Source organism: Falco naumanni, chromosome 10 (genome assembly GCF_017639655.2).
Source record: "Falco naumanni isolate bFalNau1 chromosome 10, bFalNau1.pat, whole genome shotgun sequence".
Classification (NCBI taxonomy): Eukaryota; Metazoa; Chordata; class Aves; order Falconiformes; family Falconidae; genus Falco; species Falco naumanni.
Genome location: NC_054063.1, coordinates 10,157,922 through 10,182,847, shown reverse-complemented (window position 1 = coordinate 10,182,847; position 24,926 = coordinate 10,157,922). Strand labels below are relative to the sequence as shown.

General features: G+C 42.8%; 1 protein-coding gene across 13 annotated transcripts in view; it reads right to left on the bottom strand.

Annotated features, from left to right (window-relative positions):
- The window catches only part of TEAD1 (TEA domain transcription factor 1), a 160,788-nt gene that overhangs the window by 41,261 nt on the left and 94,601 nt on the right, over positions 1-24,926 (bottom strand). For 4 of the 13 annotated variants that reach the window (XM_040608009.1, XM_040608005.1, XM_040608001.1 and 1 more), the window contains 3 exons: positions 6,086-6,150; positions 3,278-3,340; positions 3,127-3,189 (listed from right to left, as the gene is read on the bottom strand). In XM_040608009.1, the coding sequence (XP_040463943.1) occupies positions 3,127-3,189; positions 3,278-3,340; positions 6,086-6,150 (191 nt within the window). The remainder of the gene's footprint in view (positions 1-3,126; positions 3,190-3,277; positions 3,341-6,085; positions 6,151-24,926) is intronic. The other 9 variants (XM_040608010.1, XM_040608015.1, XM_040608012.1 and 6 more) reach the window with 3 other exon arrangements.

The window sequence follows — 24,926 nt, the reverse complement described above, 5'->3', positions numbered from 1 at the left end:
CACAGGGAACGACCAGTATCTCTGCAACACTCTGCCTCATGCATGCATGGGAGGTGCTCAAAGAGGATGTCTGGTGGCAAAGAGGAAGAAATATGGGAGACAGAGATGGCCTCGGGTCAGAGCTGACTGAGCTCATAGCTATGGACTGGCATGAAGGACCTCTGCATCAGTCCACAGAGCGCTTTTCCCTCATGCTGTAGGTGGGAAACTTGACATCAGCTGCATGTGGTTCTTTTAAGTAGTGACTGCTCCCCTAGATGCCACCAATCACAGGTTTAACAGGGTAATTGCAGATGGCTGCTCATTGTTAAAAGGGCAAGATCGGCCCAGGTCAGCAGCAGTGCTTCCCTTGGCCATTTTCTTCTTGGTCACCCCTTCACCAGCAAACGCAGGCAGCACTTGCTCCAGGAGAATAAGAGTCCATCATCTTCCTGAGGAGGTTGATGGGGTGGTCCAGGCTGCTGGCAGAATGGCCCCCGTCGAAACAATGAGCACTTCTAGATGCCAAAATGTATAATCTTGTCTTCCTTTCACATCAGTGATGTCCTTCTTAGGCAGTTTTCAAAGGACACTGGACCATACAGGTGGTTCAACACAGAAATCAAAATGGGCGGTAGCACTACTGACTCGTCTGGAGGAAAGAGGTTTTATCTGAGATCCAAAACTGGCATCTTGTCCTGCTTCCAGAGGGTAATTGCAGCTCCCTGGAGAAACAAGGAGGGCTCTCTTTCTCATAAAGGCATCTTCCTTACAGCACCTTCTTCAATCAAAGTTTCATCTCTTCCTTGCAGGGAAAAAGGGGTCTGTGGGAGGCTGCAACTTCCCTGGAAGGGGCTTGTGCAAGAGGGCAGATGCTGTGCCATGGCACCTAGTTCACTGAGACCAAAAATGGCAAGAAAAAGAGGAAGGAGATGGGGAGAGCCTGGCTCCTCCGCCCTTTCTGGTACTCCTCAGGCTGGGGGCCATGCAGGAGTCACCGGAGCTGTGCCAGGGCTCCTGGGGAGCTAAATCCTGGGGCAGCATGAGTGCCCAGGAGAGGGGCTGGAGGAGCAGCCTGGGACCCACTGGCCAGCAAGACTCACTGGGGAAGGGCTAGGGCAGCTTTTGCTGACAGTGACGCCTGGAGGGCAGCAAGGCCAGGGGCCAGCACATCTTCGTCACCACTGTGCACCCTGTCCTCGCCATGTAGTCACAGATGAAGCAGATGCCCCTGCAGCATGCTGGGAGCATGGAGGTGGGGGACTTCCTGAAGCAATTAATTCCTTGCACTGAAATGGCAGCTCCCCCACTTTCTACTCAGCGCTGGGGGAGCTGCAGCCCCCTGAGAGGTGGGAAGGGGCAGCAAGGTCTGAAGCCCTTACAAAATATTTTGTTGCCCTAACAGATCTTCCCTTCTTCAGGCAACTCCTTGAAACGGAGAATTCTATTTACTGCAAACAGCATCTAGACTAGAGGTCTCAAATATTATAAGGGTTTAGCTAGCTTCTGCCTTCTTTGGAAGGCTTTAATAAAAACCAGACAGCAGGTGCAGTACTTAAAAATATGTTTTGCTTTATAAGTGTCCTCATATTTTAAACTATTTTGGACATTCAGAAAGGGAAATATTTTAGAACAGTAAATCCAATATTTTTGTTAGGCTCCTAGGCCTGTATTTTGGTATCTAAGTGGGCTTCCTGATTCTTGTAGCCCTGAATGCTCACCAGCCCTGCAAAACTCCCCGGGAACCGCTGGTGCCAAGCGCCTCTGAAAGTAAGGCCACCTATTTACGTACTTAATTTTAGGCATCAAGGATTGACATTTTAAGCTTAAAATGCTACATATCTCTGTATTATTGCACCCTCGGTTAAAAAGCAGTATGTTTAAGTTGTCTTAGTTGTTCTTTATGAACCCCAACTGCTCAGCCAGTGCAGCTAAAAAGCCAGCCACCAACAGCCATACAAGCTTGCCAGCATGCTGCCCACTGTGGAAGAAAAAACCCAGTGCTTCTGTCAAGGGGGCCTGTTACAAAGCCAGGCTGTTATTCTTACGCTGCAGTTTCAGGATTGTGGTAAGCATCTGCAGTGCTCACCCCCTAGTATTGTGAAATTACTTTCTGAAACATTTTGCTTTTCAGCTAGAACAAAAACATGATTTGTTCTCATCTGGTGGGGGGGGGGGGGGGGGCGGCGGGGGGGGGGATCGACAAAAAGAAAAAAAGGAGGGAAGTAAAAGATTTACAAGTTCCTTCACTTTTTATTAAAAAGAAAAAATCAACTGCAAAAACTGCCAACCCCCCTCTTCCATTTTTAAGTAATGTGAAAAAAACACAAAAAAAAGGTCCCAAGATCTCCACTGGAAAACTTGAAAAAAACAAGCAAGCCAAGAAACCCCTATTAAGCATTTCCAAGAGTTTCTTTTTAGCCTTAGAATATATTTTATGGAAAGCAGGGAAAATGGGGACATATACAATTCATCACATCAGATTAAGCAAACATACTTAATATTCCCTGAACAGGACTCTGACTGAGGCTCTCCAAAGATTAAGTCAATAGTTTACTTAAAAAAATTAAATTTCAGGGAATCTTGTAAATAGTACGTAACTTGAGGTGATGCTAGATTGTACTCTAGAAACACCTTATATAGTTAGAGAAATCTTGATAAGCTGTGCTCTCTGGCACTTGGAATAAACAATGTATTTTAAGTATTCTTGATAGCATTTCAAAAGCACAGACAAAAAACATTTGGGAATGGAAAACAATTACCCCAATTACCCCTCTAGAAAAAGCAAAAAAGAAAAAGCGTCTACACAAGTGCATAAAACCCCTGTGTATTTAAATACACTTCTAGCACTTAAATATTAAAAAAAAAAAAAAAAAAAAAAAAAAGGCTAACGGGTTAAAAATCAGGTTTAGGTGCTGAGCTGTTACAAAGAGTAGTTCACTTTGCATTTGGACAGTGTTAAAACAACGTTTTTAATGTGGATGCTAGTGCAGAAACTAGAGATTAAACACAAAGAGACGCAGACAGCTACCACATGCAGGAAAACGAGGTTACAGGCACGGCAGCACCAGGCGCTCGCCCATCACCGCGGGGAGGAGGAAGGGACAGGCATAGCAACCACAAGCCCAAAAGCAGAAAAGCGCATACCTTCAGCTTGGAATGAAAATCACGAGATTTCCTTCTGGCAAGAACCTGAATGTGACTAGACACCTGCAGGGTAGGGGAAGGGAGGAAACAAAGGAAAAGCCTGTAACCATGGAGATGAAAAGCCCCCTACAACTGGGCAAGCCAAACGTACCTTAATGGCGGCTTGAATTTCTCGAACTTTCTTTCTTGCTAAGACCTGTATGTGACTAGAGACCTACATTGTTCAGGTTTATAGGGAAAAAAAAACAACAAACAAACAAAAGAAAAACAAAAAGCAAATCAAATTTAAAATGTCTATTTTTTTCTTTTTTAAAAAAATAACTTTTCTGAGGGGAGGAAGTTATTTGCATCTTCAGTAAGCTCTGCTGTTAAAGATACCACATTCCCAGCCAGATACCAAGCTCTTAGCTTAACAATACAGGTCATCACTGCAGTGACTTGATTAAGGGGGGAAAAAAAAAGAAAAAAAAAAAAGTGTAACCCACCAGGTTGTGCATTCAGCTATAAGATAGAAGACAGAGTTCGCAGTTGGACGCAGCCCACGTGCTTTGGTACTGATCCCATCCATGGCCAGGCCCTGCGCTCTTGTGCGGGGAGCCAGCAGGATTTCTACCCCATTTGCCAGGGATGCAGACGCCCACTCGGACCATTTGCCACTAGGCTCGAGACATAGCTTGGCACTGATAAGTTTTATCCATTATTTATTGTGTTCTGCAGCTCTGCTGAGGAGCCTGAGGCTGCATTTTGACCTCACTGAAACGCTTTAAATTCTGGCACGGATGATAAAATACTGGCACAACATAGGTCCCTGAACCTGTGCTGGCTTCCTCGACAATCTCAGCGTCCAGTCCACAAAGCACTGATGTAAGTGGGGACCGGTAACTTGACATCAGCATGACTGATGTCCAGGTTTGGCTCATCGTCATTATATTTTAGTAAGATGTGTAAACCCAGTCCCACACCAGACCAGTTACTGGTCTGAAGTTGTTGCCTGTGCAGTAAAGGGCCTGTTTGTTCAGGCATGTACTGAAATCCATGCTATTGATGATGAGGGTTTAATGATGCTGCCCAGCATCACTCGGTAGTGCTCTGTGAGAAGGTTTAAAACTTGCAACGCTGGTAAAAACCACTACAGAGAAATATCTCACGCTTGTTTGACCCAGGGCATACCATATCAGGTGTTGCACATTTTTCCTAAGTTAGTTACAATTCCTGTCTGGGAAAGAACAAAGCAAATGAAAAGGAGAAACAAAGCTGGATTTCCTGCCTCTATAGGACTACTCCATGACGACAGTACCAAAAAGCCTGTATTTTTAGTAGGGAAGCAAACAGTAATACATAAATGAGCACAGCCCCTGAAGGCCACCTTCAGAGACTTGTCCAGGAAGCCACTCAGGAACCAGTTTGCAGTAATTTAGTTACACTATTGCTTACTAAGCAATTTTGTAGTCAAACACGTAGACCAAGTTTTCACACGTGTTCATTTGTTTTGCTTTCAGTGGGATATTAGTACTGTTAAAGGTTATATAAGAAGCATAATCATAACGTTTAATTGCTCAGTTGAAACTCAAAAGTAACGCAAATCAAACTTTTCTGAACACTGAATCTAAAGTGATTTATGAATCACTATAGAGGGATGTACAAGTACAGAGGCAGAACACGGCCATATGTCAGCCATCACAGCCTTCTTGGTTTCACTGCAGCTCTGCCAGCACATGCTAGCCAAGGATCTAGCCCCAAGGTCTGTATTTTGACTCCTGATGCAACTTTAAGATCCCAGCATATCCCCTGACTCTTGGAGCTTGCGTGGGCATAGCAGGGCAGAACTTGGGACTTGGTCTTTTGTTTTAGATTTCTTTGCCCATCTTTTGTTTGCTCCTTCTCCATGCACTGTGGCTTTTCTCCGTCTCGTATCTTTTTTCATCCCTCGTACATATATTTTCTTCCTAACTGACAAAGGACACCACCCAGGGAAAAAAAAAATAAATAAATCACCCAGTTCAAAGTGCTTTAAACCCAAGCGCTGGCAGCAGGCCATCTTTGTGTGCTGACTGAGCGTCACCTTACCCTGCGCTACGAAACACGCCTAGCATGCAAGTGTACGAGCCTCTGCCTCCCCCTCTGTCACGCACGTGGGTGGGGAGAAGGGGAATCTCGCACTTGGTGTTAGAGAAAGCAAGGGGACTCTGCGATTTGCGAAGCATTTTGAAACAGTGCAAGGGTTTAGTAACCACTGCATAAACTACACAGAGCATGTGCCTTCTATGAGGCTGCTGATCACTGTGGATACTATACATTAAAGGATTTAGTCATATGAGATAAGTTAGTGGTTATGTGACAATCATCTGAAAAAGACTTAAGACTGGTTGGATGTTTATTCTGACTCTTTTGATGAATGAAATCTTACTGTGGTCACAGACCCGGAGCCTAAAGACTCTTCAGGAAATCTTTTAATTATTTTTTTCATCCTGTAGCAAGTACTGCCCATGAGCTGAAGCTGTGATTACAATCAGTCCTGCTAGATTGTTTTTATTTATTTACTGCACATATCCAAGGTTCATAACCTATGTTACATAGGCAAATGGTCTGGACTTCTAGAAGTTCCATTATCCACCATCTCAAAATAATTATTATATTCTGTAACTGTCCTTAAAGAGAAATAAGACACAATGTTTTATGGTTCTGCTTCAACTTCTGAATTTTTTTCCCCCGAATACAGGGGATAATGGCTTCATGTACACATAGGTTAATAAAAAAATGCATCCTCAAACCGCAACTGAAATGATGCACAACATAAAAACCTGGAGTTTAAAATATTTTCTAAACAGCATGTATTTAATCTGAAGAGTGAAGTCAATATATCATCTCATCAGAGCTCAAGCACAGACAGCCACTGCAGCCAAAAATGCTATGTTTTGTCATTCACTGACATGCATACTTCCCCACTGGGTTATTTTACCTGCTTCCTGGTCCGTGTCTTCCCTGTTCTAAGTTTGATGTATCTGGCTATCAATTCATTCCTACCTGAAACAAAGAAAAATTCATGATAAGGGACAAGCAGCATCACATCCATAAACACCATTAAAATACCATACTTAAACACATGAGCTCCATGCAGATGAGGCTTATGTTTTCTTACACCTACTCTCCTTTGCAAAATATTTATCAGTATTTCTTCTTGTTCATCAGTATTTCTCTTCCCTCTCCTTAACAGACATTGTATGTGTTACGCGAACTACACAGAGGGCTATGCGGTTCAGCATCTTCCCACCAAAGTCCTGCATCTGTTTGCAGGCAGAGGCACACCTTGGCCAGCAGTGGTGCCCAGGATGATCTCTAACTGGAGAATCCCCCATATTGGGGGCTGACACAAGGTCCAGGCTCCTCTGGTTTTGCTTCCGACTGTGCTGGGTGATGTTTGCCCCTCAACCCACCTAGAGACCTGCTGGGAGGAGCAGCTGCTCTTGAGAAGGTCATGTGCCACCCAAACCAAAGCACCAATCACCCAGATGTCACAGTTTTGCATCAGCTTTTCCCCAAGTTTTCATGCTACAAGGAGGACAGCAAAATCCATCCTCCCTGCCAGGAAGCACTCTGCCTCCTGGACTGACAGTTCAGCAGGTTGTCAATCACACCCTTAATTCAACGCACCAGAGTTGTCACCCTGCGGTGCCTACGTTCCTGCTGCAGCGGAGCCGATCAACGTGGTGGTTTGTTATTCACAGCTCTGTTTCTCTCAGAAATTTATAGTATTTCCAAGTTTCTAAAATGGCTATTTGACTCTTCTTCAGTCACACATTATGCTACCTAATACAAACTAACGTTTTCTTTCCAAATAATTTCCTTCCTAAATATTGCTGACACAGAAGATAACACAGTTTTATGTGGTGCCCTGTTTATTTTCACTGCTTACTATGTTACTTCTCCACAAGTTGTAAGAACTTAAATACACTTGTTCAACAAGTCCTAAGTTATGGAGTTATTTGCATTCAGCACAGGGGATAAGCAGCCCATGTGTAGAAAATGAGAAAAATTATTTAGCAGCAAGCTGAAAATGGGGAGGTTAAGAACATAACTTGTCACCCACAAAGTTATTTTAAAGTGGATGAGTACATAGCTGGGGAATGCAGAAAGTTATTATATCAACCAGGCTCAAACTCTTTCAGTTTGATGTTGTGGGGTAGAGACAGGGAAGTTTGGAAGTAGCCTGCCTATATCTGAAGGGCATTTTGTTGACTGGAAGACTGAACACAATTAGTCAAACTAGACCTTCATTTTCCTTCTTATTTCTGTCTCTCCCTCTGAGCCTTATTTTACACCCTTTGTATCAAATGCCTCATGGTTCCTGTCTCTTCCGTGGTTTGTTTGCTAAATGGGTACTAGAATATGAAATATCAACATGCTTCAGAGTAGAGCTTTGTTTCCTTTTTTGTTTTGGTCCGGACTGTGTGCCAGGTTTCCTGCAACGCACCACTGTAACGGTGACGAGAGGTTTGTAACTCTTCAGCAGGTCTCTTCAGGACAAACTTCCAAGAGGTAAATTTTGCATGAGCAAACAGTTGCACAGACAAGCAGCACTTCTTGCACACAAATGAGGGATTTCCATATGCAAACAGAGGAGCAGTTAGTTAACTAATTTCATGCAAAGCCACTGTCTTTTGGCTGGACAGAAGTTCTGCAGCCTGTCGTGCCCACAAGGTACCTGCCATTTGCAGTGAACAGGAGCCTTTGTGTTCATGGGGTGAAACTAAGGAACGCTTGATCTCTGTATCTCTCTGTTCTCATGTTTTTTCTCATGTTCTTCCTGAAGTGAACTGTTCACTTCAAATTTGGAGAATAAGTTTTCATACTGGTGCTCTTCCCCTATGTCCTTGTGCTGTAACAGCAGCTACCTCACAGTGACAGAACTGCGAATTCACTTGCAGGTGCTGGGCATGGACCGAAACGAAGCTGCTCTACTCTTCGTTAATATTAGATGGAAAAGTTATACAATGGAAAAATATCATATGGTTTGGGAAAACAAACTGACAGAGGTCAAGAGCCTGAGGCCATGGCAATGAGAAGGGAGCAGAAAAGGTATACAGCGATGGCACATCATACTAAACGTGCTTTGGACAAGAGTTTTCAAAAACCTTCTTGCTTGGTACTTTTTATACCTCTGAAGTGTCCCTTTAGTGAGTACTAGGCTAGCAGACAGCAAAGAGGTGCACAAAAATTAAAAGAAAACCAGGAAGAAGCACTTCACCGCCTGCCAACAGAGAGCCCAAAGGGACGGTAGCCTGCAAAAGCAGCCCCCTGCAGTCTGGTGAGTTTCAGAAATCACCGCATTCCTGCAATCACCAGTAAGACAGGTGGTATAAACACTTCCATATCTCTAAACACACATTTTCATTTAATTGGGGAATGCCCCCCTTCCAGAAACTACCTTCTTTGCACACTTTCAGGTACATGCATACATTAAGCACACAGACTAGTTTTTTTGGTGCAAAAAGCGTTGTCAAATTGTCCTTATCAGCAACTGGCAATTCTGCAAGGTCAGCGACTCTAAAAGGGGGGTTAAAGGATGTGTTGTCATCTCTGGTCCCTCAGCCTGTACTGAAGATGCTTCAGATACATGGCCACTGCACGAGTTACAGCACAGCCACCCCTTGCCCGTTAGTGCAGCCCTCGGCCGTAGCTGAGGAAGGAAGAGTTAAACCTTCTCACAGTTTCACAGTTTTCTTCCCAGGCAAGAGCGTTAAAAACCTATTTTTAAAGGAAAGCTCAGATTCCCAGGCAGCCACTTGACAGGAAAAGCAGCTTCATAAAAAACACCAAGTACTGAAAGTCTAGACTGTATTATTCAAAATACCAGTCAAGTGCTGCCTCCAGTTGAGCCCCAGTCCCTCAACGAAGTGGCCTGAACCAAGGAGGGGTTTCTCTAGCCACCACCTTAGCACAGCAGGGTTATGACTAACAAGACTGTGGTTTTGTGAAGTGGTCGCTTCCCCTTAAGGTGAAGTCTAACAGGAGCCTAGCTTGAGAAGAGTCAACAGGGTGAAATAATTTGCTTAACTTAGATGGAGGAGGAACTCTACAAGGAACCATGCAAAGTGTCTGAGGAAACAGCCTTAGGTTTTCCTTACAGCCATATTTTCCACACGGCAAATAAATATGCATCAGATTTAGCCAGAGCAGGAGATACTGTAGCCTCATGAGGCTCACTAAATACCTTCTGCCCAGGCAAAATGATCTGAGAAAAGTCATAAATTCTTTTTTGGACTATCAAAAAGCCACAAACACAAATATAAGCACTGCCTGACATATACAGATAGACATCCCCAACTAAAAGTTTACAGCCATTATGTTATCTACCAAACACTGGTGGCTCTTCTTTACCAACTCTGACAGATATTAACAGCAAAGATCTTATCTCCTGGTCAGCTAAGGCCCAGAGAGGATTTTTAAAGTAAGGAAGGCTTAATAATCCTAAAAACACCCTTTCCTGTTCTTGGGAATGAGAAGACTCTGAAACCAAAGAAACCTCAAGGAACTTCTTTAATTGGCCATTAGAAAACTTAGGGTGAAAAATACTCATTAATAAATAGAACTGTTTTTCTCTAAGAAGAGCTCAGCTGTGGAAATACTTTCCATACACGCCTTCCCTCTCTCTCCCTGTCATATATATCTAGGAAATTGCCTGGCAGTTGAGAAGAGGTCAGGTTTATGAACTGTAAATGTTCAGCTCCTTCTTCTTGTCATCTGCTGTGACAGTCTCCTCCTCTGAATGCTTTAGTTCAGGTATAAAAAAGAGGTGTGGGGAGGTGCCCGGTCAGATAAAACATCTTCATAGCACAGAAATATTTTCCAAGGATCTTGAAAGGATCAGGAAAGGACCACAACCAACATTTTATTTAGGCTTCTTCTTGTGGGTTGGTTTTTTTTTCCCCCCTTTTAAATTCAGGCTTTATCTGTCATGCCCTTCTGTACTGTCAGTACAATTGCAAACTATAATTCTCCCTGGACTTCCTCTGAGGAAGAGGCATTTTACACAACAGAACATCTTTTTTAGTCATGGCAGAAAGTATAAAGGAGGTTCAGCTAGAAAACAGCGCAGATGCTAGAAAACCTGCGAGGCTTTGCGGGGTGCCAAAGCCTCACCGTGGCCCCCAGGGCAGCCCCATTCCTGCCAGCAGGCATGGGCTCCCCTCCACCTTCCCAAGTACTGCCCCGTCCCTGAGGAGCAGCACCCCAAAACCAGGGAGTGTGCGGCGATCCCAGACACCTCACAGGCAGCATGGACGACTGACATTTCTGCTCTTCTTGTTCAAAATAAGTAGAAGCAGCTGCAAAGTGGGGAGGCTCCCACCCGCCTCTCCCTGTGGGAGGCAGTTGTTGCTCTAACAGAGGGCCCTTGTGCAGGGAAGCCTCCCCCACTAACGTGATTTCAAAACCAGCCTAAAGCAGCCAAGCATCAGCCCCCACAAAGGTCTCCGTGAGGCTCCCAGGTGCCACCCTTGGTGCTGAGGGGGGGTTCGGCCCCACTCGCCCAGCATGGGCAAGGCCCCCAATGGTGAAAATCACCCCCTGGGTGAGGAGGGTGTAACTGGCAACCCCTTTATTGCCCAAAATCAGCACCACCACCTCTGTACAGGGGTCACCACAGGCTGTACCAGGACCTACGTGAGCAGCTGACATGCCCCCAGCCATGCTGTGTCCCTTTCCCCAGTCCCGGCCACAGGCATCACTGCTCAAAGCCAGTTCCCGCCAGCAATGGGGCAGCAAGCCGGTGCATCACATCCCTGCAGAGCTGCCGGCCACATGGCAGGCAGGCATCTTTATTTAGAACATTAATGACACAAATTAAACCTTCTCCCTCCCAGTAACTGGCACCATCCGAATGTGATAAAAATAGGCAAGTGTGGGAAATCAAGTGGGTTAGCAATTTGAAAATGAACAGCTAATTTTAAAAAGTTTTCATACTCAGCAAAACAATTCAAGAAATGACCAAATGGCCTGTTCTTTTCAGATAAGGACATACTATGAATTTCTCCAAATTCTGTGAGACTGTGGCTCAAAACAGCCACTTCACATGCTGAGTGCAAAGTCTGGGGACAGACCTGCACAAACATTTCATCTCCTAAGTCACGCTCATGGCCGTATTTTCACCATGGCAAAGCTTTTCAGCTGGTTTTGGTAAACTCTATTTCTGGTCACCTCTCCTCCAAGCTGCTATGCAGCCTGATGATCTCAAAAGTGATGCGCTTGTGCCCAGGGGTCAAATCTGGAGAGCTACCAGGGTTTTTGCTCGATGAGGAGCCTGCTGCCCAGCTCACGGCTCCTCAGGCAAGCGTCCTCCTGGGACAGCCTCTGCGAGCAGCACCGAGCCCTTTGTCTGGCTGCTGAGCGTGGGCCAGATCCTGATACCACCCGACATGGCAGGGGTCCGTGCGTGGACATCATCAGCAGGGACAGGCTGGTTTGAAGGCTTTCCTCCATCAGAAGGTGGCCACAGGGACATTGGGCAGCCAGGCTGGTAGCCCATGGAGAAAGAGCTGCCCTGCCACGTGCTGCGGTGCCCAGCCTCGTTGCTTTTCTGCTCCGTTTCGCTGGCAGAATATCTGGCTTTGGGAGAGCTTACCTAAAATTTGCCAGTGCCGCTTTCTGAAGACGCTTTAAAGCTAAATTGGCTAACAAAAAGCCTCTTGTAGATAAAAGAGCTCTGCAAGTCAACAACTGGCTAAGCAGTTTAAACCCCTAAGTAAGGCATCCTCTATTTAAACGTTATAGGCAAATCTAATTTAAGCTTTTAAAAATATTATGGGCAGGTGTTTAAGTCGTCCGCACACTGGGTTTTGCGAGGGCTTCGGAGGGGGCTGGGCGGCGCTTCCCAGGCAGGCAGCATTTTGTTCAGACAAGCTTTCTGCAGAAGGCCACGTGACATAGGCCAAATAAACAGCATCTGGGGATTTTCAATTACAGACCTTCACCCAGCATGCCTGCACTGTAATCTCTACCAGATGAGGCTCAGGCCTCACTATTTTCAATAATTCACACACTGTGTACACATAACATGACAATAAGGGCATTCATGCAACCGCCTGATTCGCACATCAAAGCTCCCAAATGGCCAGCTGTAAGCATGCTTACTGCTGAATAATTCATTCTTTTCAGAGGCTTGAAAAAACGCTCAGCGGGAGTTGGCAAGCTTGTGTTCTTTCCTGTGTGGTATGCTAAACTCAAATTTTGAAAGAGGTACGGCCCCACTAAAAAGAGTCAGAGATCCAACTATTTAAATGTGCATTTGCGAGCTTTCGGATGGCTGCTCACAAGGAAAAAAAAAAAAAAAAAAAAGAAAAAAAAAAAAAGGTACTATGTTTCCAAGTGGGTAGCGGAGATAAGATGAAATAGCCTACATGTTTTCTGAGGCAGGTGCTTAATAGAAATAAGATGATAAAACTGTTTTCTGGATGGTAAAATATTTTTTTACATCTATTACTCCTTGCGAAGTATCGCAGATATACCAGAGGCATAACAGTTAACAAGTTCAGCAAACTTGAAATTTCCACATACTTAGCATAAATTTGCTACTATATGGCAAACAAGGTTTTAGTTCAGACTAACACATATGAAAAAGGCAAACACAGAAGCATCAGAGCTAATTCTGTAACTCCTGTTTACTGTTCTCACAAATACGGGTTGAATACTCATTTCTAGCTGATATTTTAACAACTCCAGATTTGCAGCTGTGTCTCTGGACATTTAGCTTGCAACCAGTGAGTGTTCCAGATTTTGAAAATACTTTGGCTTTACACAACAGAAGCATCATTTCTTTAAGGAAAAAAAAAAAAAAAAAGGGCAGGGAGGGAGAAAAAAGAAGGCTCTGCTTCATAATATCAAGTTTTCTTGGCTGTCAATCAATGCCAGAACCAGCAGGATCAACTAGTTGTGACCTCTCCTTATAGCAAACACATGCTGCTTACCAGCTGTGGACTGTGTTTTTTACACCCTTTTCTCTATCATTCAGAATGGCTTCCTCCTAATCACAATAATCCCAAAAGTGCTAAAACATATCAATCGTCCTCTAAGCCCTGCCTACAAAAGGCCAGCCGTCCGGCCTTTATGGGCTTGTCCAACAGCAGCTGATACTTCATTCAACTACAAATCCAATTTAGCAGTTACAAGAGGTTTAGCATCACTGGAAAAATATTGGTGTTGATCCTGCACTCTTAAGTCAGCAAATATTCCTTTGCCATATTGTTTAGCTTTTTCTGCCGTATTTACACTTCTGCTGGATTTCCCTGAATGACTTCAACAACAGCATTTAACCTCTGAACTGGTAATATTTACAGTTGATCAAACAGCGAATTTTAAAATATGTTTACCGCAATTAGAAAAACATGAGACTATTTGTATTCCAATTGTTACAATTCTGAAAAAAACCCCAACCAACAACCCTAAAAACAAACACAATCATTTCATTCAAAACAATAGAGCACACTTTATGTACTAGTTATACAGGATGTTACTTATTATAGCCCTTTGGGCAAGTTCGTGGCAATTCTTTCACTTATGTATTTTTAATTGCCAAGTGAGCCAATGCAAACGCTCCCTTGATCCCCCTCCACTTTTTTTTTCTTTTTCTTTTTTTCGTCTTTAAGCAGCAGTATATGTAATGCCTTAAAGTACAGATGGGAGACCCTAGCTAGGGAATTTACTATTCCCTAGCCCAAATCTGCAGATCTGTGGGACCTCTCAGTTGAGGCACCCTCTAATAATGGGCATGTAAAGCAGGAGGTAACTCTTCCAGCCCTGTGAAAGAGAATGGGAGCTATTTTTCACTCGCTTTGTAGCGAAAATAATCAGCCTCAAACCTGCATCAAGCACAGGATTTCCATCTCTCTGCACCGGCACTTGTCTGGGTGCTGGGGTTGCCAGCAGCCAAGGACATGGGCAGGTCCCCACAGTTCCCCAGGCAATGGGAGGGGGTGGGGGGCAAAAAAAATAACCGAGAGTCTTAAACCTGCTGGAGCTTGTTGCTCAACTCTGCACCGAGTCCTTCAAAAGCCAAAGCTCTGGCTCTGGCTCTAGGTAGGGACCATGCACAAAAGCAGCCATCCCAGGGCAGGACCGGGAGGAGACAAAGACCGCAGCGTTCCTAAAATGGGTTATAGGGGCTGCCTGAGTGGGGTGTGTGTATGCAGACACACAAGATTACAATAAGCCACTTAAGTATTATTATACACAAATGAACTGCCTGCAAAGTGTACGGTAACTGGGTTGCCCAAGAAGACAGGGAAAAGATTCAAGAAACAAAATAACTGAAATAATCCCTACGGATGCTAATGAGCAAACAATTACAATGACTCATTGAAGTTATATCACAATGATACTTCCAAAGAAAAGAAATTTTTTCGTGTATTGCATTTAAACCACCAACAATAAAATAATCCCAGATTGAAGCAATAGCACAATTTGATTTATACAGCAAAAGGGAAATGACCTAATAGTACCATGGAAAGATATTCTCCTCGTATCAAGTCTTAACCTTTTGGTTTTTATCCTGGCTTCACTTTTAAAGAAAAGAATGAAAAAGACCCATAGACACATCTGGTTCAAAAGTCTTCATTGACACTAAGGCAATGCATTGGATCCTGTTTGGCAGGTCTTAATACTGGGAAATATTCCACATAAGCCGTGTTTATTAATTTTCTTCTTTTGAGTTTTTAAAAACACAGACAGAACATATTTCAAAGAGGAGAGATCCAGAGATGTCTCTGAATATTCATTAATTAGTATTTTGTCAGTGTCAGTTGTCTCAACAAAAGAAGGTTTTATGACTTACTCTAAACCCCATTTAATTAAAATTTAAATATTACAAAAATACATGGATTTTTTTTGCTCTCTTGTAATTATATTATTTTCTGCTTACTCTAAACTGTATTTTACTGTAACCAAAAATGCATTTCAAAACAAACAGCAATTTTTAGGCTTCAGAATATACAAAGAAATCCCCATAGGAAAAAAAAAAATATCCTCAAACTTGACCTTTGCCATTTCTCTGGATCAGCTACAGATGTTTAGTAGATTATACAAAAACCTAGATGTCCTTAATCTGACATCCTTTTTTTTTTGCCCCTGCTATGATAGGAACTCCTAGTAACATATTTTGTGAAGACCCCGTGCGACTTTCATGTACATATGTAATTGCTGTGTTATTTTCCAAGGTAGCTGCAATTTTTCAGTGACATGAGCAGATCAGAAAGGAGAAGACTCCTGCCCAGTGCTACTGACAGAAAGTCTGATTTGGACAGGAATCCTTCAAATACACAGACAATGGGCTGGCTGACCTGTCATGCATGATGGATGAGTTAAGGGGATTAAAACAACGATTTGCATTAGAATAGATAAAAATTAGCAAAATAGAATTTCTCAGTAGGTGGCTTCAGTTCTGTTTGTTCTCTTAGGCAAAATGAAGTTCATTTTTAAAGGAATTATGATTGTTTAAGTAACGCTCATTTGCAGAGGAGAAATTTCGGATGCTGGTTTGCTTTCTGTTGTTTATTCTTCAAGAAATCCACTTTAACTATCACTACAACAGTATCTTTTTTCCCCCATGTTTAATATTAAAGCATTACACAACTACAATCTTCTAATCACCTCAAACTGTATGTGTATCTTAACGCTTACATGTTTCTAAGCTGCATATACCCAAAAAAGTGTTTTGAGTTCAGAGAGATGATCAAAAAGACCAAAAAATTACTTTAAATTGTGTATCGATGCTTCGCTGAGGTTCTGAGCACGAGCTTGTGACTCAAGAACTGTTAGAGACAGATGCTTGAAATACTGCATGTTTCTTTTGACTAGATTCACGTTGCACACGATGATGGTACTTAAAAGACTCAGAAATGGCTGCACAAAGTAACATCATGAAAGACTTGCCTTACAGAATAGCATTATATTGTTTACACATTATAGATTTGAAAGAAAGCTATATGAACAAGTCAGTGTACCCAAGTAGGCAAACAGATAGAGAAACTGCGGAAACATCCATGGGCCATCTCCCCTCACTCTTACAGACAGCAACCAAGATTGTCTGTCAAACAAAAGTTGTAAAATTAACAGAGGTCCCCTTCTTTGCAAGGCACACACAAATCCAATCTGCAAACATAAAGTCCATACATTTTAAAAAAAAAACACTTTTGTGTACTGCCAAATACATTTCTGAACTCCTCACCCATTTTAATGGTGCGCTGTGGTCAGACGGGTGATATATTCCACTATGCCCTATAGCAGCATTAACAGAAAGCAAAGCTGAGGCACTAAGGAGGTAAACTTCTGCCACTGATGACATTACAAACGGGAAAAGCTGTGACATGATTTCTCAACTCAGCATTAGCTGTAATGAGATTTTAAGAGAGCAGGTCACTTCTCTTGCTCAGTGCTGGGGGATCTGGCCAGATCCAGAGGCTGTCTGAAACACGTCAATGCCAGAGCCCACGGTCAGGGCTGGGGTCCCACCATACGGCTCCCGGGGAGGGGGCATTCATCTGCAGGTGAGGGAGGACCCTGAAAGCTGCCTTCATTTTCAGCTCCACAGACCCTGCACTGGCATTTCATGCAGCTCTTTGCAAAACCTGTTTATTTAGCTTATGAATTATTTGGTGTCTGCGTTCCATGCAGTTAAGATGCTTTATTTTCACAGCAGGTGCAAAGAGGTATTTAAATTTGCATTATGTCCAGGGTATTTGGACCCAGTTTGTGTTAGATGACAGCTTCTGACAGCAGATGGGCCAAGTGGAGAAACATTTGACCGGCATATGAAAGAGCTTGGGATACATCCAACACTAACCTTGGTTTCCAAGTTATTTCACAAGCACGAAGTAATATTTTGTGGAGATTTTATAGCTAACATTGTCGTTCTAGCTACAGTACAATAAATATTTTGCTCCAATTATGAACCCACAAGAGAGACCCACAACATACTTGAGCTACAGAGTAAGTAATTTCTTGCAAACCCAGTCTCAAAACATGCTTAAAATTGGGACTCCTTTAACACATTTTTATTTATTTTTTTTTTTTTTTTAGTCTAAAGAAAGACCTGTCCATACTTCCAGATGTGATATGAACCTGTCCAGATCAGTCACCCATTCCTGCCTTCCTGCTGATCCCATCTGGGTCACTGATGCTCAAGCGAAGGTGGAGGAGAACAATACACCTGCACATCTCAAGGATTCCAATGACACTAGTCCAAGTGGAGAAAAAGAAACCTAATATCAGCCTGAACTCGGGTATGAGAACACAACAGGCTGCTCAAGAACAGAAGATACCACTGCTTATTTTGAATTTTAGTTACAAGATACAGCAATGAAGAGCTGAGTAATCAAAGAATACCACACCATAATGTATTTTGTTTAAATTTGGAAGCGTTCCCCGTAACCTACTCATTCATCAGAGTGAAAAATGCCTACCTGACTCTTCCTGCCCCTCGCCCCAGGCTCCATGGCCTCTAGTGACTCTAGCAGTCTACAGTACATCCCAAGCATGTAAATACCGTGTTGCTGATTTCATTGTCATTGAAAACACCCACATGCGCCTTTCAAAATCTGCAGGATTACCTTGGAGAATCATAAGAGTTTTGCTTTGTGTATCTGCCAAATGCATGAGTCCTAACATTTCTAGTTTTTGTTATAAATTATTTTACTTAAAATGATTGTTTTGGATGTCAAGAGGGCTTTTTTAAAAATAATTTTTAAGGGGTAGGACATGCCAGAGAACCCCAAGAAAATTACAGTTATTTGTAAACTTCTTACCACTTAGTTGTTTCTATAGTAAATCATTGCTTTTGCTTCCCAGCTCATGCCTTTACTTAGCATTTATCCAAAAAGCATACATTTGGAAACCTTTTCTTTGTTTTGGATGAGTAATGAAGTGCAGACACAGTTTTACGCATAATTCTTAACCCCACTTTCTTTAGGCCTGATGCAGTAGGAGAGAAACTTTACAGTCAGGTAGTTTTCTAGCTGAGTACTGTTGACGTTGGACTGGCAGAAGAAACTGGGCTTCCAGCTGCAGCTCTGCCGAGTTTCCTTGTTCAGTCCCTATACTCTCTTCACAGTTTTTGCCTGTTTTATAGGTTAGCTCTCTCAAAATCATCGTGAAAAAGGTGCGTGAAAGCTCAACAATCCCACTTTCTACCCGATACGCCTCCCCTCTACCCATGTCCATGCCAGTACAGCTACCATACTGAACAGCCTGAGCTGCCAGTGGCTTCTAATTCTGACAGCAGCACGGACATTTCACTAGGAGCAGAAAGACTTTGCTTCTCAGCTCCAACATGCCTTGCTGGGGGCTGCTGGCCCACGGCTGGCGTTAGGACAAGGACATGGGGGACATGTCCCAGAGCAGTCCTTCACAGCTAACATCACTAGACCCATGACGGGTGCACAGGCAGGAGCTGTGAGCATGGCAGCCTCATGCAGCAAAGAAGGAAAGTTTAAATACACACAGATCTGGAACTGCACTCAATATTTATTAATGTCACTTAGTGAGTTCTACCACTACCAATCTCTCAGTTTGCAAATGTGACTTTATCATCTGTTTAGTCTAACTTGCTGATCTGGTAATCTGTAGTCTCCGGTGCATAAAAGGATTTAATTTTTCTTTTGAATGATGGCTCTTCATGAAGTTTTCTCTCCCTTCTCTCAATGCTCTCTCTCCCCCGCCTCCCCACCCCACTCCCCCTCCTCTCTTCTTAAACCATAAGGACAAGTAATACCAATCCTTCCCCTTCCTCAGTTGTTTCCAGGATAACTCTCCATCCCATAATGGTTCAGCTTTAAAGATCACTGCCCGTCTACCCAGCCCATACCATACAGACTCCAACCTCACGAATGCACAGGCTGTCACACACCACGGGAAGGCTATTTTGCAGGCATCACTTCCTAATGGGCAAAGCCCTGAACAAGACTCCTGCATCTTACTTCTGACTTGGCCAGTGGCCAGGTGGATGCATCTTGACACATGGAGAACTGCAGTATTGTGTGAGAGAGTGGTCTTGAGCTTCACTAGTGTGCAGCTAAGACCGCCAAATGAAAAAGGGTTTTAAAGTATTAAATACTGTACAGTTGGTTTCAACCTTCTGACACTGATAGGAATTCAGGTAAGTCCCTTGGCAAAAGGGTATTTCAGATCAGTGGCAATGCTACCGGCATCCCTGTTCCTAATGCACAAATTTCTGCCAATGCAAGCACAGGAATAGTCATCCCATGCTTTGCTAAAACACAAGCAGCACATAGAGCACTCTACTATACCTAAACTTCTGCCAAGTCCACCTGGCACCATATTTCTTAGCTTTACAAACCTCCAAGCACTCCACTATATTTTCATCATTTTACAGTATATGTATTGGTCATGAAGGCATTTTCACTGAGGCAACCGGCAAATCCATCCTGAACCTGGCAATCACACCAGTATCAACATTTTAGCACACTCCAGGTTTTTCCTATTAAAAGACGTGAAGAAATGGTCATTGGGTCAGCCACAGAAATTCCACCTGACATCAGGCACAGCTATAATATGTGCAGGAAGAGATTAAATTGGTGCTGCAGAGACTTCTCAAGAGTGCTTGCAAGAGTAACATCCCTTTCATCTTTTGTGAGATGTATATGAGTACATCAGCACTCACCCCTCCAGACAGTGAATTGAGCCATAGGCTGATTTTCCGTAAGAACTGGTGGCCTTGGTAGTATTAGGTTAACAGTTGGACTCGAAGATCTTAAGGATCTTTTCCAACTTAAATGACTCTATGATTCTATGACATAAGAACAAGGAGTAAAAATATACTTACTTACCTCAGAGACTCACAAATGTTTATACGAAGCTATTAAAAAGCTGAGATTTAAAACAACACATTCATTTAAAAGAAAATGAAAGGTTGTTTCTGGTATGGCTGATGCAGTTATGTGTTTTCTGTTGGGGGAAATTTTAGTAACATTATTGCTGTCAAGGAGGGTAGTGAGCCACAAGGATTTCCAGATGCCATGTGTGAAGTTTCTCATTTCCCCTGTTATACTAAAGTACATTATCACCCAAACGCAAACAAGCTTTAAAATGTATCTGTCATTAAAACATGTGTGGCCCCCTTGCCTGGACTTAAAGAGATCTGGATTTTTTCTTTTCCTCTCTTTTTAAGGGAGACTGTACTGCAGCCATCCTCAGGGGCCTAATACCGATCATGCTGATATCGACAGTAATACTTGGGGCTGCATCCCTATTGCACACTGCACCCTGTCAGTGAGAAAACCTGGCTCTCCTAAACAGCAACATTTTGCTTGTAGAAAGTCAAAGGAGTGGAAGAATTGCTGCCTTGACATTTCTCAGGACAGCTGTGAGATTTAAAAGAACACGGGAGATAAAAAGAAGAACATGTTCAAGTCGCACCTGTACCTGTAAATACAGCCTGCTGCACCAGCAGACAGCTGAGGGACCTGTCCTGCTGTACAGACACCAGTGAGCAGCAGGGACAGCCTCCTGCGCAGGAGACCACCCTCACATCTAGCAGCGTGTTCACAGAGATGGCAACCCAGTGCCAAAAGGACATTCAAAGGCAAAGATCCCCTCCAGGACAGCTTCTGCAAGCCTGAAGTAGGAACGATCTCTCTGTGGCTGTCTGGGATTGCTGTACGCTCAGGCGTGAGGCTTTCAGGTGGGAATGGGTGCAAAAGAATGCCTTGCAACTAATGACCGTTCTGACTCTAGGAGAATAGCAGAATTAAAAGCTAGAAAATCTTATGGGTGAACTTTTGTTCCCAGCCGGATTTGTTTCAAAAAAAGGAAACACAGAATTTATGCAAACGTTCAACACAATGGTGCTGAAAAGAAGATAGAGATGAACTATCAGAAGGCTGATGCTGTACAGTCCCCACTGATTTATTTTTTTTATTTACAGTGAAAGCCGCCGCCTCAAAGCAGGTGTTTTGTTAAATGATGCTGAGTTGAATCTTTTGCTGAGGCTAAAAACTAAATGGGAGATTTTGAGTCTAAAGCAGGGCTGTCCCTTCTGGAAGCACACCAGCAACAAGATCCTGAATGGGAGCAAGAAAAACAAGTTTTGCTCAAAATCCAGAATGAAACAAAGTCGGTTAAGGAAACAGGGACATGTCAGCACCCCTCAGTCCAGCTGGAGATCTTCCCCACTTCTACAGGGCCACAGGCACAGAGTGGCATTCATTTCTGAGGTACGCTTAGCAGAATGAGGGCTGAGGACAGCATCGTGCCAACGCCAGCCTAAATGATTGTATGCCAGTTTTATCTCATAAGCTTTTGTCCATTATCTCAAAAACCGTTTCCTTGTATTCAAATCTTTCTTATGGTACTCCCAAAGACAGTATATACAATGCAAGCCTCAGATATCAAAAGGACACTCTTAGAAGCACTAAAGCAAATCCCTGAAACTGTTTTCTTAATCACATCAGACACTTGGCTTGCCGTTATTCTATAGCATTTTCTAAAAGAAACTTAGATCTAAGTAACAAAAATAGTTCCTCAGAAACTCTCATGCTTCACATTAATACTTCAGAAGATAATTGAATCTGTGCCACAGCAACTGCTGCAAATAGCTGAAGACTCAAGTGCAGAACGTGCATGTTTGACGAAACAGCAAACAGCCGATGCAATTATTGCCATAAACTTAAGAAAAGTAATTATAGACAAACCCCTCTTCAAATCTATACAGGGAAAAATCATTACCTTGCTGTAGCATCATGATTGAAGCTGAACCCCCTGAGTCTTCACAGTCCTCACTTCTGGCTACATAAACTCATCCAGAGTGCCGACTGCACCTGTCAGTGCTTGATACTCCAGTATTGTTAAAAACCCAAGTTAATACATTGAAAACAAAAGTGTCATTACAGTGCTTTTAAAACGATCACTCTGGCTTCTCCTTCATCTTTTCATTTCCACTAGATTAATTACAGACTTCAATTAAAATGTAAGCCAATTTATAAAAGTTCTTAAAATTCAGTAAATCAGATCTTTCCATCCTAGTATTTATTTTCTATTGTAACATCTGCCATTATGGCAGGCTTTTGTTTGCAGCTTCTCCTATTCTTACCTGGCCGAAAGGCTCTCTTTTATTCTCCAGATAAAAGAAAAGTGAAGATGTCAGACACTTCTATGTGCATAAGTAAGGTCTTTCAAGGGTGAATATGAGCGAACAGCCTCAGCAGCTCTCAAAATTGATTCACAAACTTTTATGGCTGAATTATTTGTTGATTCTCTGAACACTGGAAATACTTTGACTTGCGCATCTGAGAAAGTGAATCTCCACAGAAATCAGATCTCAGTCCATCTTATTTCTGTTCCTTCCCAAGCAAGACCCCCAAAGGCTCCTCCCTGCCTGTCAAGAAAGAGGTGTAAATATTCAGGTATTTGTACAAGAGAGCATGCAGTCAGACTCATGTACATCTACCAGGCAGGCGCTTGGTGGTGTACATACCCATGCTGCACAGGGGAGGCACAGGATCGTGTGGTGACAGGATCAAGGTCTCTCACTTGAAAACACCTTTTCTTTGTCCCTGCCTTTGCTGAAGAGCTGCCAATTGTTACTCTGCCCATAGTCCACCCTGCCGGCGTTATCACTTAAATTAAAAGTTGTCTTTGTGTTGCTGCCAACAAGTAGGTCTGAACAAGTACTTCTGCAGGCAGCAGAACCAAGAAGGCCTGGTTTCCTATGGCTCTGGGTGCCAACACCAAGGTTTTGCATGGATCCTGCTGCCTCACCTCCAAAGGGCTATCTATGTTCAGCCCTTCCCCAGCAAGGCATTCATAGGATCTCTCTCCCATCTACCCACCTTCCAGTTTTCAAGCTTCAAAAGACGTTTCCTAAAGAGCATCACCTCTCCAATTCAGTTAACATTGAGCAAAGGGTTTCCAGAAGTGACTGGGGAGAACTGACAGGCAGACATTTGTGGGCTCCTTTGGAGCCGGGAACAAAAGGTTCGAGAGAGAGTTCTGTTTCACTGTTGTATTCAAATCTGCATGTAAAGCTCAGCTGCTCCGGACATTTAAACATGATTGCAAACTGTGGGTGAAGAAAACTCATGTGAGCCATCTAGATCCTCTATCCTTGTAGCAAGCACTAAAGAGCACAGGAAAAGAACAACAGAGACCAAACCGGACCAAGTGGTTTTCCTCTTCAAAAAGATTTTTCTCTTCTAAATTTGTAGTTTCATGGCTGTGCTTGAGCAGAGATGGTAACAGAAAACTGGGATAAAGCTCTTTATGCTGGAGACATCAGTGGGCAAAAGCAACAAATTCAATCTCAGTTCCTGCATCTGGTCTTTTGTATAGCTGATGGTTCACTTACTCAACACAAATCTCTCACTAAACATGGGTTTAAAATAGTTTAGGATTAAGTAGAAGTTATTAATATTTTACAATGCCAAAAGGTTTATGGATGAAGAGATTGAGACAGTAAAACTGTTGACCTTATAATGTTAAATAAATGTTTATTTGGCTTTAGGAATGAGTAAACTGCACTAAGTTACATTAACTGTTATAATTTATTCTAATTTGAGAAGCTTAAAACTAGAGCAAATTATATAAATTAGGCAAACTTAATCCCTGTGCTTAAGACCCCTTAAGGTCAGTCGTGTTCCTTGGAATTTGAAAGGTTTCATTGAACCTTCATGTCAGTGGCATCTTAAGGTGTGTATATAATGAAAAGCTTGGTTTTAAATTAAATACAGTGTATTTTAATTGCTGTCATAAAATAAAACACACTAGAAAAATTCTCTTTTCTTTCATGTAATGTCTTTCCTTTTTCCTAAAATGTGGGAAGTAAAACCATCTAGCATTCAGTACTGGGCTCTGTAGAAATAATTGGCCCAAAAGTTCAACATTCCTTTCTTCAACCTAAAATCCAATACATCCAATAACAGATTACATTAAATTTGACCTAACCAGTCGGCAGGGTTCTTTATCCAGAAATAACATCTATTTTCACAAAATTGGTATTTTGAAGGATCACAATCTTAAAGTGACCTATGGAAATATAACACCTCTTGTATCCCCAAGAAGAGTACACTAAACCAAAGGATGGTACACGCTTACATCCAGCAAGACAGAAATACCTACTGAGCCATGTAGGAACAAGCCTCAAATATAAACACCTCACACTTTTTTCAGGAGCAAAGAAACTATGCCGCTTTGTCTAGGAAAGTCTCATCCGAATGTAGTTCAGTCTGTAAGAACAGAGAAACGGACCCATTTCACAACAAGTGGACACATTGCCAGAAGACTTCTTTGGTCAAGATTTTCCCATTTTCCCTTTATCATGCCACTCAACCTGCAACACAAATGCAGGTTTCAGTTCCAAAAAAACATACCAGCACGCTGAAGGCATCTGGGAGAGCAGTAAATTACTAGTAGATTGGAAAGATTGATTTGTGAGGAACTTACAACAAAGTGGAGACATTGCAATCAGCATGTACATGGTGTAAAGGCCAAGTCTCCCAGCAATCTCTGAATGCCCTCAATTCCCACTAGCAGACCGAAATCAGTGGGAGCTCAGGACATTCAACAATTCATAAAAATTAAAGCAGGGCAACAACCGTTTTTATTGTTTGTTCTTGGCAGTACCCTCTAAGAGCTAGACGCTGGAGGAATGCATGATCTATGTTGTGACAACTCTGCAATTTAGAAAGATCTAAGCAAAAGGGATAGAGTAGTGAAAAGGGGTGTAACAAGTGAATAAAGTGATCAAAGCTGATGATGGCTGGCATTCTCTATTAATACAGCAATCTCTGTGTTATGGGTAG